This window comes from Equus przewalskii, unplaced genomic scaffold (genome assembly GCF_037783145.1).
Source record: "Equus przewalskii isolate Varuska unplaced genomic scaffold, EquPr2 ChrUn-10, whole genome shotgun sequence".
NCBI classification, from domain to species: domain Eukaryota; kingdom Metazoa; phylum Chordata; class Mammalia; order Perissodactyla; family Equidae; genus Equus; species Equus przewalskii.
Window position 1 is genome coordinate 307,349 of NW_027228747.1, and position 17,766 is coordinate 325,114.

Genomic DNA, 17,766 nt, shown 5'->3' on the forward strand with positions numbered 1-17,766 from the left:
CTCAGACCCTTTCACCAACCCTGAGAGAGATGCATTATAACCCAAAATTTCTGATGAGATACTTGAGGCTCAGAGAGGTTGAGTGAGTTCCCCAAGGTCATCCAGGCCCAGCTCAGAAGCCCCTGGGGCTCCCTCCACACCTCCTTAAGGGAGACAAGCCACAGAACAAGGTGCTCAGTTGACCCTTTGGCCCCAGAATCCCCTCCACCACCCAGGTCCTGTGACCTGTGGGGTTTAACCAGTGTACAGAAGGGCAATGGCCCCTGGAAATCACACACACTCAGTTATTTTTATCTCCAGTTTATTTTTTTAGACTAAGAGCAGAGTATGAAAGTCACAGCCAAAGCACTTGAAAAAGGCCCAGGAGGATGGGTGGGGGCCACAGAGGGTGAGCAGGGCAAGGTCCTGGGAGCTGGGTCCCGGCTCAGGGCTGGAGGGACAGGGGCATTGTTGTCTCACGGTCTCCAAAAGTGTCTGTGCGTTGCATAGGTCCTGTCTTCACAGAAGACAAAAGAGGGGCCAGGGGGTCCCCCAGTGGGGGGGCCTAGCCTGGTGGGGAAGGGTCTGAAGCTGGGAGGGGAAGTCAAGGAAGGTCGGGGGTTAAGGAAGGAGAGGGACTCTGTCCGTCTGTACATTATATATAGAGATATAGAGTCTGTACATGCCTGCCTGGCACCCCAATGCCCACCCCTTGTCAACGTTGTCCACTACCCGCCCACCCAGGGGTGTCTACTTGTAAACTTGGATTCAATCCAAACCACAAACCTGGGAGTGGGAGTGGGGGGAGGAGGACATGCTTATTGCTGTAAACAGGGGAAGAGGGCAGCAGGCGATGCCACCCCCTCGCCCATCTAGTCCCCTCCCCATGTTCTGCCCCTAGAGGAGAGTGATGGGGTGTCTCCCACGCTTCGATTTGCGCTCTCTGGGGCATATTTGTCTCTCTGGGGGGACAAAGGGCGGAGGGCACCAGGGGTCAGAGAAAGGTGCCAGGGGTAGGGAGTCCTGAACACTGCCCTTTATAGCCCCCCAGTTTGGTACCAAACATTACCAGAGCCACAAGGCCACCTAGGACCCGTGGCTGTCCCTGCACCTGGTCCACTACAGTGCCCTACGTTGGGGGGGAGGGGGCAGAGGGGCGGGCACATACGTATGGTGCAGAACCCACAGCCAGCCTTTGGAGGAGGGGTCTAGGCCCCATTGGCTAGGCTTCCCTTCAGAGGCCAAAGGCTCCCCGCTCTGTCCCAGCCCCACCCCATCTCTCCCTGCCAAGGGAGGGGGCAGAGCTAGGAGGCCAAGAGTGTCATAAGGAAGAAGGCGATGCCCATCGCCAGGGGCAGGTGTTCCCGCTTGGGGCTGGTCCCGCTGATGCTCTTCTCAAGCTTGGGCACCTGGGGGTTCTCTCCCTCAAAGTCTTCTGTGGATAGATGAATAGACAGACTGGTGAGGGCTGGGCTGCGCGCCGGGGCGGGGGCACGCGGCAGCAGCAGCAGCAGTGGAGCTGGGGACGTGACCACCCACGGGGTAGGAAGGATCGGTGCCCCAGCGCAAGGCATGCAAGGTGAGCAGGCACCGGGGAGGGGGCTGCGGTTCCAGCAGTGGCCACCAGAGGGCGCTGCGCAGACTCACCCAGCACGTTGATCTTCACATTGGGGCCCATGGTGAACTGGGGGAGAGTGGGGACCGGCTTCTCCCCGGAGTGCGATGCTGCGGGGTGGGGTGCGAGTGGGGAGAGAGGAGGGGAGAGTCAGGGCCAGGATCCCCTCCCCCTGCTACGGCTGGGGAACGAGTCCCCCTCGCCTGTGCTCTCCGCCCCCACCCCCAGGAAGGCAGGGGAGCCCCAAAGCAGGGGAGCCGAGAATAGGGTCGCGGCTGGGAGCCGATTATACTCACTGGAGGCGCAGCAGACGAACACTTTCATTCTCAGACACTTCCAGTGCAGGTTGTGGGTGGGCGTGGCTGGGGAGGAGATGAGGCCTGAGTCACTTTCTCCCGATTTACACCCCACCCTCACTCAGAAACTCTCCGTCTCACCCTCTCCAAAATGTCCCTCCCGGGCGCTCTCCTTCAGTAGCTCCCCTACCCTTTGGACACTGGTCTCTGTGGCTCCGCCCTCAGCCATAGAAGTCCCTTTGATCCCACCTCTCAAGAAACCCCGACTCTGAATGGCCCTCACAGAAACATTGACTTTGCGACCCAAACTTCAGACTGTCACCAAACCTCTCTCTTAGCCTGGCGACCCTATCTGAGCTGAAACCGTGAGGCCCGATCCCCACGCCTCGTCCCGGGATATCACTCCTAGCGATTTCTGAAAGCGAGGCAGCCGCGTTGGCCCGCCCCCGGCCCCCCGGGACTCCACCCTCCGGCTGTCACTCAGACACTTTTAGGCCCCGCCCCGGCCCGCCCGGCAGTCACTCACAGATGTAGTAGTACTCGTGGCCGGCGTGGAACTCGTAGCCCAGCGAGAAGGCGCTGTAGCGCTGGAACTTCTCCGAGAACTTGATGGGGCTGTGGGGGGCGTGCGGTCGGTTGCATTCCCAGCGCTTGAAGCCCTGGCTGGCGTTGCAGGTGCGGTAGCCCGTCCGGCTCACCATATACAGCACGTACTGCTCCGCCCCGCCTCCGGGCCCGGGCCCCGCCCCGGGGCCCACCCCCGAGCTATTGTAGTGCGGGCAGTAAATATCCAGATAATCATTCACGTTCACCTGCACCGTGTAGCCCTCTCGCCGCAGGCTGTGGGGAAAGGAAGCGGGTCAGAGAGAAGAAACCCCAAAGCCAACCCGTTCCACCTCACCGCTCCGCAGACCTTCCCCAGGGTCCTCGGAGCCTCCCGGCTTTTTTTTCAGAGCTTCCTCTCTTCTCAGTCCCTGTCTCCGTCCCCAGGGCCCTAGTGCCGCCAGTTCTCGCACTATCCTTCCATGCCCACTCTTTGTTCTGTCCTTCTCCTGGTGGCCACCAGAGGGGAGCAAAAGCGCAGGGAACCCAGCCTGCCTCCAAAGGAAGAGAGGCGGGGGAGAAGGGTGGAGGGAAGAAGGCAACGTCTGCTTTGGTTACCACAGAAACGGCGCAGGCCCCTGCAACTCCCAGACCCAGGCCCGGATTTCCTCCGTCCATCCTCCATAATTCACCAGTGGGGAGGAAGGATAGAAGGAATGCAAAGGAAGGGTGAAAGTGGGAGGGATGCGCACCCTCCATGCCTCTGCCAGCATGCTTTCCTGCGGCTGCCAGTCCACCCCCAAGGCTAGTCCGACAGGACCTGCCCTCACATTCGCAGGTATGGAGGCTTCATGCATATACATGCATAAGTTCTATGGCACATACACAAATATGTCCACCGCCCACTCATAGGCGGCGTACGCATAGAAAAGCTAGGTTGTACATGTGCTTGACTCACATGCCAGTATCCGTTGACCCCAGCAATCTCAAGCTCTCCCCCTGCCCTTCACACACACACACACACACACACACACACACACACACACACGAGGCACATGCTCTCTCTACAGTATCAAGAGCCTCTGTACCTTGAGTCCCACTGACCTCCACCCAGAGGCCATGGGCAATTAGGTCCCAATAGTGTGACATAACAGACCAGGGAGCTAAGGGACTCAATGCCAAGGCTTCATATGGTATCATGCCAATCAGCCAAAACTTCTGTCTCTATACACCTCCCTTCTCAACCTGGGCACCACTGCCCCCTTCGTGAGGCTTGGCAGAGAAGCGGGCATAGTGCCCAGACAAGATGGCTGTGCCTCTTACATCCCTGATCCTTCTATGGGACAGAGAAGCAGATGCTGGGTCCCTTGTAATCCCCACCTGCCTTGCTAGTCATCATCAAAGTGTTGGTCGTAAAGCCCTCAGTGGTGGTACTGGGTGGTGTGGGGATGAGAGAAGCATCCGAATGGAGGAAGAAACTCAGAGAAGGAGGCAAGAGTTTCCCCTAATCTCCTTCGGGGTGGAATGCATACATCTTGGCTGGGAGAGGGGAGTGTGGTGGACACAGGAAGGCATGGGGTACTTGGCAAAATGTCAAACCATTGGGGTCCCTGGGAACTCCCTGAGGGGAGAGACTCGCTCCCCATGTCGCCAGGTACCTCCCAGGTCCACAAACAGTAATTAGATCCATTAGGAAAACGAACCTGGAGGCCTCTTCATGGGTGGGACCTTGAGGGTCCCTCCCCACCTTACCCTACTTCTCTGGCCTTGCCCGTGCTGCCCCCTCCTCAAGCTCCTTTCCAGGCTGGCATTAAGGCAGACAGATGAGACCCGGTGCTTGGGCACAGCCTCATTGAGTCATCAAGAATGCCACCAGCCCCACTCGGTTCCCACGGGAGTGATGGGTCACTCAGGCCCCTCCCTGGCCCTGGCACTCAGGTGGGCAGGAGTCTCGGCCTGGGGCACTGGGAGAGCAGGAAAACGGGTTAGACCAGGCCTACCTCCCAGCCACCACCCCAGGCTTGCCTCTCTCCCCAACTCCCAAGTCTACTGTTCCTCTCCCACAGGCTTTCAGGAGAGGGCTACCAGTGGTAGGGTGCCAGCCTGGAGCAGCTGCACAGCCACACTGGGACCTCTGTCCTTGAGCCTCACCCAGGTTTCCAGCCCTACTCGGAAGTAGCCCCTCCCTGGGGCACTGCCCAGTTCCCCCTATAGCACACCCTATTCCAGTGGGGAGTAAGCCAGAGCCAGAGGTATTCCTACAGGCACATTGGTTTCCTCAAGCGGGTGGGCACTAGCCTTACTGAAAGGTTGCTGAGCAACCACAAGTGAGGAGAAGCCATTTCTTACCTATCCCTGGGCTGGGTGGCAGGAGCAGCCCCTGGAATGTCCCCCAAGCTGGGCACGTGGGAGAAAGCCCTGCTTGTGGAACGGCTGTGCCCAGTTGGTATCTGGTGGACAGGGGGGCCAGATGGGCTGGGTGCCAGGAATCCCCAGCCACAACTCCTGGGAGACTTGAGGTGTCTGCCTGGCTTGGGCGCTTTAATTGAATCTGTCATCCTCCCTGCCCTGGCAGCGAGGAGGGAGGTGCCGCTAGGCCCGGGGAAGCTCCGCAGCTAACCCGTCCTCCAGGGCCGCACCTCCCCAACCTACAGCCGCACCCCCTCGCGGGAGTTGGGGGGGCTGGGATCTGGGGACTGGTTGTGCCTGTCCCTTCAAACAGTTCTCTATTCTTCCTCACTTCATCCCCTACGAGCCTCCTACCTCTCTCGCAGAAAAGGCAGGTGAGTGTCGACACACCCCACTGGGAGGGGGTGCCCCTTCACCCCGTTATTTCGTCTCTCCCGGCTCTCCCCGCCCCCAGTGCGCATTCCGACCCCTCTCTTTCACTCCAGCGCTTTGCCTGCTCAAGCCTGGCGAGATGGGCGATGGGCGGCGGGGGAGCAGGGAAGGAGCAAACCTCTCCCTCCGGGGCAATTAGGGGCAGGTAAACAGGGTGTGTAACAAGACCAGGGAGTAGGGAGAGGATCCCAAGGGGCCCTGAACTTAAGTCCCTGCCCCCACCCTTAGACGCCGGGATGCAGAGCTAAGGAAGTGGAAGAGGGATGTAAAGACACCGGACCCGGGTTCTCCTTCCCTCTCGCGCGCGCCCCCGAGGCCGCGCGCCGCTCGCTCCAGCGGGCGAGGCCAGACCACGTGTGCGCGGCGTGGGGTCCGCGCGCCCGGGCTGGGGGCCGGTGGGTGGCGGGAACGCTCGCAGGGCAGTGCATGCACGCTGACACCCCCGCACTCCCTCGGGCGCCCTGGGCCTCCGCACCTCGCCCCGCCGCGTCTTGCCATCCCGGGACTGGGTCCCCAGCTTCTCGGGCCCGCGTCGGGTGGGAGGGAATCAGCGCGCCCCACATCCCCGCCCCTCCTCCCTGCGACAGCAGCAGCGGCGGCGGCGGCGAAGGTTTATTGATCTGCAGCGGCGGCGAAGAGCGAGAGACCCGCCGAAAGCGAGACACAGAGAAAAGGAGTGAGAGAGACACACAGCGAGAGGGGAGATTAAGAGACCGATTCACTGCGAGAGGAATGGGAGAGAGACACAGCGAAAGAGCGGGGTCCAGAAACCGAGAGAAAGAGGGAAGAGAATGAGAACGGAGAGAAACTTGGAGAAAGGGGGAGATGTAGAGGCCGATCCAGAGAGGCCCACAGTCAGCGGAGACAGAGATGGAGAGACGCAAAGGAGAATATCAGGGACAGGGCAGGGAGGAAACAGAGAAAGACCAATAGGGACATAGTAGAGCCTCAATAAATATTTGTTGAATGAATGTTTGAATGAAAGAGAGATCAGCAACAGAAACATTTCCGTGATGAAGACACAGGTAGGGAGACAGCTAGAGAAAGATGTTCCTGAGGCTTCTTGAGATAAGGGCGAATACCAACACCCTTGCTGAGTTCTGCAAAGAAATGAAGCACAGGGGGCAACTATTTGGCCACTGACTGGTCTCCCTACCCGCCCCCCCAATTCAATTCTGGGCTCAGGGATCCCTCGACCTCACACTCGCATGCGTCCCTCTAGTATAATCCCCCCATCCCTAGTTTCTAGGCCAGGTTGGGAACAGGTCTCGCCTATTCCAAGGGATCAAACGGAGAGGCTGAGTAGGGGGCAGGGGGCGAGATCGCGGCCGCTGTGCAGGGCACTGCCCCCAGGTCTGTCAAAGGAGGCCGCCGCACGTGTCCCACCAGCACCCTCCCACGTGACCCCCAAGAGGCGGGGTCGCAAGACCCTCTCCACGTGACCCCAGGGGGCAGAGACCCTCCGCACGTGACGGGGGGGGGGTGGTGGGAGCCAGGAGCCCAGCTCACGTGACCGGGAGGAGGGGGCGCGGGAGCCTGTGGCTCGGCAGGGCCCCGCCCCCAGCTCCCTGGCCCTCTCCACTGCCGGCTCCGGAGCACGTCGCTCTCACGATTTATGGGGCCGCGGCTGCCGCAGTGAGGGAGCCGGGGAGCCCGGGCGCAGCGGCAACAAAGGCCGGGGAAGAGAGGCGGGGGCGGCGGCGGCCTCCCGGCCCGGTGCGCATCCCCTCCTACCTCTGCCGGTCCAGACCTGCGGGGGAGCGGGGAAGACAGAAAGGAGGCTCCCGGAATCCAGGCTTCCCTACCCCCTCCCAGGGCTTTCACCTGCGCCCAGGTGTATGCGGGGGAGGGGAACCTGATCAACAACATCCCTCCCCCCCCCGCCATTCCCGCATCCCCCTGGCTCCAGCTTCCCCTAAGAACGAGGGGGTACCCGAAGGGTGGTGGGGAACCCGGGGCCCCTCACCTGCGCACTCTCCACTCCCCTCCAGACTCTAGCAGGGCGGAGGGCGGACGTGTGAGTCTGGGGGAGGGGGGAGGAGTAGATAGAGCAGGGGAGTCAGCCCCTAGGGCCCCCCGGAGTTCTCTGAGTCCCGCTCCGGGGGGAGGAGGGGCCGAATCCCCACCCCCGAGGTTTCCATGGGAAGCGAGAGGGGGGCGTCGTTGGCTCATCCCCACCCCCAGTCTGACACTCCGGGCGCTAGGAGGGAGAGAGGGGGAGGCGCGGAGCCCCAAACAACAAAGAGCGGAGCGGTGAGCGGCAGCCCCTCCTCCGGGAGGTTGGGGGTCGCGGCCGCCGGCCCTCCCGGTCCCTTCCCCTGGGGCCTCGCCATTTGCTCCCGAGTCGACCCCCGGAGTGGGAAGCCAGAGGCAGCGTCGCCGCCGCTGCTTGGGCAGGTGTGACAGTGACCCCCACATCCCCAGGGATCCCCCCAATACACAGGCACACACGGAGGCAGCCAGGGTGATACACACGGCGGCTCGGCGGGGAGGAGAAGACAAGGGCAGCGAGGACTGAGCAGAACGAGGACCTCGCTCCGCAGCCGGCACCCAGCCGCCGCGCCACACACCCGGGGAAACCACACGGCCGCCCTGACACCCGCCCAGACCGCGGTGGCGCCGACAGCCCAAGCTCAGACGCGGCCGGCCACGCGGACAGCGACCGCAGCCCCCTCCCCGACCCGTCGCCCGCTCCCACCCCGAGACGATCGCCGACGCAGACACACAAATCACACACTCAGACACACACGCACACTGACAGCCGCGCACGCCCGCTCGCACTTGGAGCCACACGCCGTCCCCAGCCCGGGCGTGTGTGCGTGTGTGACACGCCGACATCTCCCTGCCTTCTTCTCTTTCGCCAGTACCCCATGTTCCCATCCTAGCCAAGCAGCACCCCCAGGGCCCCCAACTCGGCGACCCAGCCCCAGCTCACCCCAGCCAGGCTTATCCGCACAACCAGGGCAACCCATTCGCCTTCGTTCTGAGGAGGTGCTGGGTTGGACTCCCTGCCTCAGCTCTGGACCCCACTTTTAAAAGCAGGAGTCCTAGACAGAACCCCTTGAAACCCTCACGTCTGAAAACAGGTCATCCCTGGGCCCCCCAAGTGCGGCGGCCTATCCCCAGCACATTGGTACTCCTAAACCCCGGCCCGGCCTAAGGGGGTGAAGACGGGGGGCTGCGGGACGGAGGTACGCTATTCTAGCGGCGGGTGTGGAGAGAAGCCAAGGTGGGGTGGGGTGTCCCCGAGAAGCCTCCTCCGCACGGCCCAAGCCCTCCTTACTATACCTAAACAGCCTCTTTCAGATACCCCCCGAGTTTCATAGACGCCCACAGAGTCTCCCTCTCCCGCGCCTCCCAGCCCCCAGCGGTGGTCTCCTAGGACTCCCACCCCAGGTTCCCCCAGGACTTTCCCGGCCCACCAGCTCCCCCTCTCACAGACGCGGGACGCACGGGCTCCCTGGGCCCCCGACTCACTGCTGGTTGGAGCTGTTCCAGTACACCGCATGCCGGTTTCCCAGCGCCCCCCCGGGCCCCTGGGCCAGCAGCGGCAGCAGCGGCACGGGCACGAGCAGCAGCAGCAGCAGCAGCGGAGCCGCCGCCATCCCCGGAGCCGCCGCCGCCGCCGCCCCCCGACTGAGCCCCGCGCTCCCGGCTTCTCGCTTCCCAGCTCCCTGCTGCTGCCGCCGCCGCCGCCGCCGCCGGCCCCCGAGCCTTAGGCCACGCCCCCAGCCCTTCCCTCCACCCTCCCGGGCGCGCCGCCGAAGCCCCGCCCCTGGCGCGCTCCCGCCAGGCCCCGCCCCACTCGGGCCTGGAGCGCGCGGCGCGTGGGAGGTGGGGACCGTGCTGCCCCCTCGAGAGCAACCGGCACGCTTCTCGCTTCTCCCTGCTAGGTCTGATTTGCTGCCGCCGGTCGTGGGCCTTCTGCTCCCCAGTCTGGAGTTCTCGGGAGAAGGATTAGGGAGGCCAACACAGGCATCTCGATCTCCTGTGAGCACACTCATTTCTGGGATGGGATGAAGGAAACTTGAAAAGAAGCTGGGGAGTCCAGGACCTCTTAATAAGTATAACTAGATCCCCCTCCTTTACAGTCTGGCTTTCTGCTTCCTCCATGCCCCTCTTCCCATGTGGATGAGGAGTCAGGTGGGTTCGAGAGGGTGGTGGAGAAGCCCTCAGCTGGCACCAAGGACCTCACAGCTGTTGACCTAAAGCCCCCAGCTGAGCATGAAGCTTATTTTTCTTGGAGGTGGGGTAGAGGAGCTCAGCTCCCAAGAATGGCAACATTGGGTGCTGAAGGCTATTTGGCAGTCCAGGGACAAGGAGAGAGTCAGCTAGAGCAAACCAGGCTTTCCTGGGACACCTACAAAGGATTCCTCACTACACTTTAAGCAGGGGCCCCTCCCAGTGCAGCCACTGGTGTCCCCAGGCATTGTTAGTCCTACTCTCCCAGATGCTGATGAGAGGGCAGAAGGCATAGCACCCTGTGTTTCAGCTCTCACCACAGTCATTGTCCTCACAGTGACACCCCAGCACAGACATTGCACACACACATTCAGGAGAAAAGGCAGAGACACCCAGAGGCAGAGAACATGGAAACACAGGCACCTGACACAGACATACAGGCACACAGAACCCCTCGCAGACACTCTCAGACAACTAGAGATCTGTAGAAACATGGGCACTTAGATACACAGACATAGGAGTGCACACCCAGACCCATGCACACACACAAACCCACGTGCACCCTCAGGCACACACACAGCTCCGTGGTCGCCTCTTCTCTCTTCTTTTCCTAGGAAGTAGAAGTTGAGGGAAAGGGTCTAGAATCGAGACCTAGGGGTACCCACCCCTTTTCTCTTCTCTTTTGGAGAGGCTCAGACTAAGAGTGACCAGGAGGACCAGGTCCCAGACCAGATTCTCAGAACCCAAGCCAACCACTTGTGCCCAGGGAGACAGGCGTGATACTCGTCTTCTTTACTGCAGGAGAGAGGACATATGGGCACCCTTCCTCCGTTCATCTTTGGCAGGACAGGGGTCCTGACCACAAGTCGACCCCAGGTGCTGGGTTTGGGACAGGGCAATGCCATTCAGAATAGGCCCTGTGCCTAGCTGCTGCCAGGCAAGAGGAGGCGCTGTCCTCCCTTGACTCCTCTCCACCCCAGGAGATCTCCTTTCTCTTCTCAGGAGCCAGAAAATAAATTAGGCCCTTTGGGGGTGGGAATGGGGGACTTTGCAAACAGCTCTCCCTCCCCCTAGCCTCCTTGTCCCCGGAGAGATTTGTTTCACTCAAATGATGCTAACCTGCCTCCTCTAGGTGCCACAAATCCCAGCCCCCTCCCTGCCTACCCACCCTCCCTGCTCTGCAAAGGGAGGCTTCTCTCTGTAGGCCCACAGTTGGCAGAGAGGCTGCCCATATTCACAGGGAGTGGGAGCTTGCTCGTTTGGTCTAGGACTTTAGATTCCATGTTAGAAGCCCTGTTGGTAGAATCCGGGTCCCGCTTAAGGATTTGGGCCCTTTTCTATAGGGCCCAGATACTCCTTTAGAATCTAGCACCCCACACCCTGCCCCCCAATAACTGAGCCCTTCTCTCAGGAATCTGGAGCCCTTTCTATAGGATTTAAGCAGCTCTCTCTATGGGGTCTGAGCCTCTGGTATTTTGGTTTTGAGACACTCTCTATAGGGCCTAAGTTTCTGTCCATGGGATTTGGTGCTCTGTCTATCTGGGCCTCTAACCAAATCAGCTGCTGGCTGATTTGGGCTTTTGTGAGAATTAAAAAAAACACCCTCTATGCAGACCCAGTCCTTAGGGTGCATCTCTTGGCAAATAGTGCCTTTGTGTAAATACAAAGGTGCCACTTCCTTAAGCGGGAGGTGGCCCTATGTGTCTCCCCATCTTTGTCAGAGAGCTTGGGCTTATGTCAGCCTCTACTAGCCCCATGGGTGGCTCCTTTGTGCCATGCACAAACTGCCCAACTGCATGTGGCGGTTCTGACCATAGGACATGCGCTTCCAGCTATAATGCCTAGGCCTGTGTATAGGCCTCTATTCATGGGGCCTGGGCTTCTCCAAGGATTGAGTCTCTGTGTATAAGATCTGGGCCACTGTCCATATGCTTGGGACCTGATCTGAAGCCTAGGCCTCTTTCTGTGGCATCTGGGTCATGGAAGGACCCAGGCCTCCATCAGTGGGGTCTAGGCCTGTTGATAAAAGTTTATACTCAAACCTTTCCTGACTGTAACCCACAGTAAGATTATATTTTGCATTTACAATACAGTACATACACATGCACACACACACACATTCACATGCAACTGAAACAATGTTTCATGAAACAATACTTACTCTTATTACCGAGGATGCACTCATATTTTTCTTCTGTTCTATTCTTAAAATTAAAAAAAAATAAATAGAAAGCTGGTTGAGACCCATAAAATGGATTTCTTGATTTCATTATCTCTCTTGGGTTATACCTAGTTAGACACACTGGTGTCTAAGGCCTGGGCTCTGACCAACAGCTCTCTGTGGGGTGAGGGCATCTGTGGAGGCTGGGGTTCTCTCCATGAGGCTGACCCTCGCTTTCTAGGGCCTCAGGCCTCTTTTCTCCTGCCCTGCAATCTCTGCCTTCATTTCCCTCTGACCCTCGGGCTTGCCAGAACACTGCTGGCTGCCATGTTTCTCTCCAGAGGCACTGAGCTCAGGCCCCTGGGAACTCTCTGAACATGGTGCCTCCCCGCCTCTCCCCATCCCCCCCCCCCATCCCCTGGGGCCAAGGAAGCAGGGAGCTGAACAGGTCGAGGGCAGAGGGAGTGCTCAGGCTGGACCCAAGGCGGCTCCCGGGACATCGGGTGGCAACCACAGAGCTGAGCTGTGTTCAATAAATCATGGAGGCTAGGGCCTGGGGGAGGGGGAGGCCAGGAGGGAAGGGGGGCTGTGAATAAATAATTCATTAAACAAATAAACAAGGAGCCTATGAGAAGGAGCATTGGGCACGCCTGTGAGCGGGAGAGGCAGCCGCCAGCTCCAGACATGAAATATTCACAGATTCCTCACCTTGCACAGGGCCCATGTGTGTGCCCCAGTGCAGGCAGTCTGTTGGTGTGGTCCTAACATGGAAACCTGGGTGCCAGCATGCCAACAAGGAGGCCAATGCACATATCTTCTGACTTCCCAGTGTGTGTGTCAGCATGGCTGCGTGGTGCCCTAATGTCCATGAGTTGACGTGGAACCACACACACGACTGACAGCAGGGAACCCAGTGCACTGATGTGTGGTCCTGGACACAGGAAATTAGGATGCGGGCCTTGCTGGTTGGCGTTGGAGTGTAATAACCTCTGTTTCTAGTCATACCCTGATCCCTCTAATGAGTCCAACAAGCTAAGAAGCCTGAACCGGGGGCCCTCTCGGGAGTGTTACACTAGAGGTGTGTGTGAATCCTCTGAATGTGCTTCAAGGAAAGCTGGGAGGAGGCAGTCGTGCTTAGCAGTTCATAGGATGGGCTTGGGTTCGAATTCCAGTTCTACCACTCATTGGCTGTGCTAGTCCCTGTGCTTCCCTGAGACTGCTTCCTCATCTGTAAAATCGGGATAGGAACACCCTACCTTGAGGAGCTGGTTGTGTGAGCATTCAGATCCACGTTTGGGAAGCACTTAGCACAGTGTGTAGGACCCACAAGGAGGTTGACGAATGGAGGCCTCATCATCACGGTATTGAGAGGTTATCTCCTGAGGTCCCTCACCCAGACTAGACTTTCCATTTGTCCCCCCATCTCCAAGCTTCTCTAAGAGCTGTCAGAGTGGGCGAGGTAACCGAGGGCTTGGGGAGTAAGGAGGGGGTAGGAAAAGATTAGATGGAATGAGGGGGAGGGGAAGTTACAACCAAAAAAGGAAGTCCCGTTCTTGACAGTGTGGAAGGAGGGGTTCTTGACCCTCTCCTCAGACCTCAGAGCCTCTCCTTAACCCCTAAAACTCTCCCTAGATCCAGACTCTCTTCTTTTTCCTGCCACCAAAATTTGGCTTTCTAGTTAGTGGCTGCAAAGAGACAGAAGGAACGAGGGTAGAGGTCTCTGAGTAGCTTTGCAATTTCCTTGCTGCCCCCCCCCAGCCCCCCCATGCCAGTCCTCACTGCCAGAACTCTCGCCCCACCCTCTGCCTAGTGGTCAAGGGCTTACCTGGCAAAGATGGCTATGTCTAGGCAAAACCCTGAGAAGTGGCACCCCAAAGTGGGCGGGGAGAATCCAGGCTGGAGAGAGCCAGGGCCAGGGTGGAGTACCTGGGGCCTCCAAGTAGGCCCCAGCATTCCCCAGCCCTCTCGTGTCCCCTGGAAAGGATCCGCTCCCAGTGGGAGAGAGCCAGCAGACAGGTCTGAGCTGGCCTGCTTCTCTGCAGACAGAAGAACAGGCTAGGGGAGGGGGCCTGAGATCTAGGTGGGGAGTGGTGGCTATAACCCCCATGTTTCCTCTGGGGAGCCAGGGGCAGAGGGGACTACAGCCTCGGCACAGCCTACCATAGCCTGGGGTCCAACTCTTTGCCTCCCTTGGCCAGCCTTTTGCCACTTGGGGAGCCAAGGGTCTGGGCCCCCAGGTGTGAAGATGGTGCCTGCCCACCCCTTCCCAAAGAGCCAACATCAGTTCTCCACTTCCCCTCCCCTGGGCTGGGCAGGTTCAGGCTAATCTGTGCAAGAGCTTCACAGCAAACATTGATCTGTAATAAAACCACAATGTATGTTCAGGAGAAGGGATTCCAGACACTCAGAGATCCAGACAACACACGTACACTCACACACAAACACACAGATGCAAAACATACAGCTCTGGGAGGGCAGACACCAGCAGCCCTGAAAACACAGCTAAACATGGACCCACACTGAGTCAAACCCACAAGAATTATTAGTTCTACACATCCCCTCCATGCCAGAAACTTTGTCCTTCAAAATCCAAGCCTTCCCTGACAGCTCGCTTTCCCTGTGTTCCCACAGCACTTTGTGCATAGCTCTATAATAGCATTTGCTCTTGGCATTATAATTATTTGTTGGCCAGTTTGTCTTCTTGAGTAATCTGAAGATTCCTTAAGGGAAGGGATCTTGTCTTATTGAAGCGAGTATCCCCAGCATCGAGCATGCAGCCTGGTATTTAGTTAGTAGGAGTAGGTGAGGTGCTTAATAAATAATTGTTGAATTGATGAATAGAAGAATAAATGCATTCTGACGGTGGGACACCCATGCCTAGAATCCCTCAGAAGCACACAGAGGATAACCAGTGCCTGCTGCTCATGCCTCTGGCCCCACCTTCTTGTCTCCTGGTCCCCTGACCTTACTGCCTCTCGGCTTCCTTTCTCCCTCTTCCTCAGTGTGAGACCATGAATTTGAGTTTCACCTGAGGGCTGGCAGGTAAAGTAAGGGTTAATGACACCTCATTAGTGTTTAATTGGAGGAAGGAAGCTGCCCTGGCACCAGACAGGTGGGCAGGCCTGCCCCTGGCTGGAAGCAGGCATCCCCAGCTCCAGCACCCTGCCAGGCATGTGGGTGATTTGGCCCTAGAGACCCTCACCCCAGCCTGGGGCACCTCCCCCCACCATTTGCTTTGCCAATTTAGTCTCTAGGTAGTACAGACCAGCCCTCCCCATCTGTCACCAAACATCCAGAGGAGAGGCAGACTTTTCATCATTTTTCTTTTAGCTAGGCTGTGCCCCCTCCCACCCCGGGAGACACTAGGGGCTGGGAAGAGGGGTGGGGTAAAGAACTGGACAACTGAGAGAGATTAGAGCCGCTAAGGGATAGATTTGGGATACAGACAAGAGACAGGGCTGGGGATGTGGAGATGTCTGCCCAATTTGACCTTAAATGAAGAGAATGCAAATGAGATGCAGACGATATGCAGATAAACACAAGGATCTCAGAATTAACATTCCGGGTGCCGCGCCTAGGACCCCAACGCTGCTGCCAATACTCCCCTCTTGGGTTGTGGCACTGACCCTTACTTTGAGTGAGAAAAATATCTCAAGAAAGATCAGAGCTTGATTGGGCTAGGGCTGCAGGAATTGGGAAGCTGAGCTCCATCCCAGCCTCCCCGCCCCCAGCCCAAGCACCACCCAAGCTGCCACTGGAGCTCAAGCAAAGACCACTCTCCAGGTTACGCTCGGACGCACCGTCGGTTGCTATGGGGACCCCCTCACGTTCTGGCCTGAACCAATGGGCATCACCGCCGATGACCTCATGCCCCAGGCCCCGGGATTCTATTGGTTATTTGGAAGCCAGCATGCCTCTTTCCAACTGCGTCACCACTGGGGATCCCCCGACGACCCCAGCTGGTGTGGCCGACTGCAAGAACGACGCGCTGGGAGCTCACAGTTTGTTGAATGAATAAGGAAAGGGAGGAAGGAATTAATGAAAGGGTAGAAGAAAAAAGGGAGGGGTCCCATAAAAAGACCCAAACTTCAGGATTTAGCATCTAGGGAAAGAGGGCTGTTTAAAACCTCAGAAAGTGTGGAGCAGGATCGGGACAGCGATATAGAGTGATGCAAAGACGAGGGGCGTTGTCGCATTGTTCGGCAGAGACTAGGGCAGGCCCAGCAAATTGAGGGCCCCACCCTTGGCTGTCTAGCGCCGCTGAGTTTAGGGGAGATCGGTGACGCCCCAAACTTGCAGTCCTGCCCAGCCTCCTGGAACCGCGCCCCGGAACACGCCCTGAGGACTTCTCATGGGTAGGGCCCAGTCCCCGAGGACCGCCCAGCGCCTTTGGCCCGTCTCGGCCCCATAAGCGGACTTGGCTCTCGCTTTCCATGGGGACGCACCCCGGGACTGAATCAGCTGTCCGCGCAGGGCCCAGGCTGGGAGGAAAGTGGATGTAGGGAGGGCTGGCTTGGCTTGAGGCCTGCAGCCGGCGGGCCCGAGTTTGCGACCTCCCCCCGTGCAAGTGCGCGGCTGCCCTGCCGAGGGGTCCGCCCTTGTACCTGCAGGGAGCCTGGCGGCCGGCGAGGGCGTATGTCTGTGTCAAGTGTACGCGTCTGACTGAGAGTGAGGGCGTGTGTCTGAGTGCGGGAAAGCCGGCTGGGCCCCGCGTCTCTTTCGCACATGCGTTCTTGTCAGCGGCGGATCCGCGCGCCGGCCCGCCTCGGGAGCGGCCCGCCTCGGGAGCGAGCGCGCCCGGCCTGGCCCACGAAGAGTGGGGTGTCTGGGGTCACTGGGAGTCCGGTGAGACCCCCACAGTCCTCAATGCAGGACAGGGTTTACTAACCAGTCTCCCCAGCGTGCCCCGCCTATGGGTTTCACTGGAGAGGTGCAGTACAGTAAGTTTCCACGGCTACATATGGACACCCTCCTGGAGGACAGTAGAGACGCAACTGGAACCCAGGACCAGAAGACAGAGCTCAAAGCTCATCCTTCAGCTCAGACTCTACTCTTTCTGTACCCCAGCCCCTCGCCCCCGCTAAAGATCGTGTTTTTGGGTGAGGGCCCTGACAGACGAATGCGCAAGCACACGCAACTACAGATATGGCATTTTCTCAAAGTGGCCTCGAATGGGGGAAGGAGTCGACTCGTGTCTGCTCCGTCCAAGGTGTGTCCTTCACCCCAGGCCTCAGCCAGAGCAATGGAATTAACCTAGAGACCGGGGTCTGACCTAAGAGTCCAAGGGGATGAGGAGGGGATTCACGATGTCCAGCATTTCGCGGTGTCGGTCAGTCTCTGGACCCCCAGCCTCCACCCCCCCCCCCACCCCCGCGTGTTCACACGCCGCCTCTCGCTGCCGCAGCCGGCCCGAGCTAATCAGCACAACATCCACCTATCGATCGCTGGCTCAGTGCCAGGCGGGCCGGCACTGTGCCAGTGGAGGCTGCGGGGCACCGGGGCGGGTGGAGCAAAGCTGCGGGGGAAGGGGCACCCCTAACCCTGGCTCCACCCAGAACATCGTTCAGAAAGAGGGTCCCGGTTGGGTTGGGGGGGAATCATAGCCTCGCCTGCAAGAGGTAGAGAGACAGTGTGGGGCTGAGAGCAAAGGGGGCCCTCCCTCCTCGGCCCCACCCCCTTCTCCTTGTAAACGCGAAGAACAAAGAGGCCGCTGGGAAGGCGGCTTTGATCTGACCCCACCTTCCCAGTTCTAGGCCTGGAACCGCCCAGACTGGCCTTGGGGAGGAGGCAGCCACCCAGCTCTCGGACCCAGGTATTCAGAAACCCAGGTGCTGCTGTCTTTCCACTACACCTTGCTTTTGCCCCCACACCCTACTTGGTACTACCACAGCTTGGGCAGTGCCCCAAGTAGGTGGGCTGTCAGGAGCATCTACCCCCTCCTCAGCACAGGAAGCCAGCTAGGGAGGTGGGGGAAGGTGCCAAGCTCCACAGCTGCTGCTGGCACCCACCCCACACTGCCCAGAGGGGTGCCTACTGAGGCCTGGCATGGATGGCCTGGGCACAGCTGGCATGGAGGTCAGGCCAAGCCAAGCTGAGAGCAGAGGCCGCAGGGAGTCCTGGTATCGGGGAAGGAGTCAGAGGGCAGTAGG

General features: G+C 59.1%; 1 protein-coding gene and 1 long non-coding RNA gene across 6 annotated transcripts; one reads left to right on the forward strand and one right to left on the reverse strand.

Annotated features, from left to right (window-relative positions):
• Positions 1–284: 284 nt before the first annotated feature.
• Positions 285–8,989, reverse strand: EFNA3 (ephrin A3). Of its 4 annotated transcripts, none has more exons than XM_070607263.1 (5): positions 8,752–8,984; positions 2,417–2,730; positions 1,891–1,956; positions 1,627–1,704; positions 285–1,414 (listed from the first exon to the last, which is right to left on the reverse strand). In XM_070607263.1, the coding sequence occupies exons 1-5, from the start codon at positions 8,877–8,879 to the stop codon at positions 1,284–1,286; spliced, it is 717 nt and encodes a 238-aa protein (XP_070463364.1). In that variant the 5' UTR covers positions 8,880–8,984; the 3' UTR covers positions 285–1,283. The 4 variants fall into 4 exon arrangements, with proteins under 4 accessions (XP_070463364.1, XP_070463363.1, XP_008521367.2 ...); XM_070607262.1 differs by lacking the exon at positions 8,752–8,984 and adding an exon at positions 7,241–7,461; XM_008523145.2 differs by lacking the exon at positions 8,752–8,984 and adding an exon at positions 4,783–5,182.
• LOC139081453 (uncharacterized) lies at positions 4,676–6,245 on the forward strand. 2 transcript variants are annotated; one of them, XR_011536576.1, is made up of 2 exons: positions 4,676–5,216; positions 5,865–6,245. It is a non-coding gene; the product is annotated as an uncharacterized lncRNA (long non-coding RNA). The 2 variants fall into 2 exon arrangements; XR_011536575.1 differs by having other exon boundaries at positions 5,125–5,216; positions 5,862–6,245.
• Positions 8,990–17,766: the final 8,777 nt, after the last annotated feature.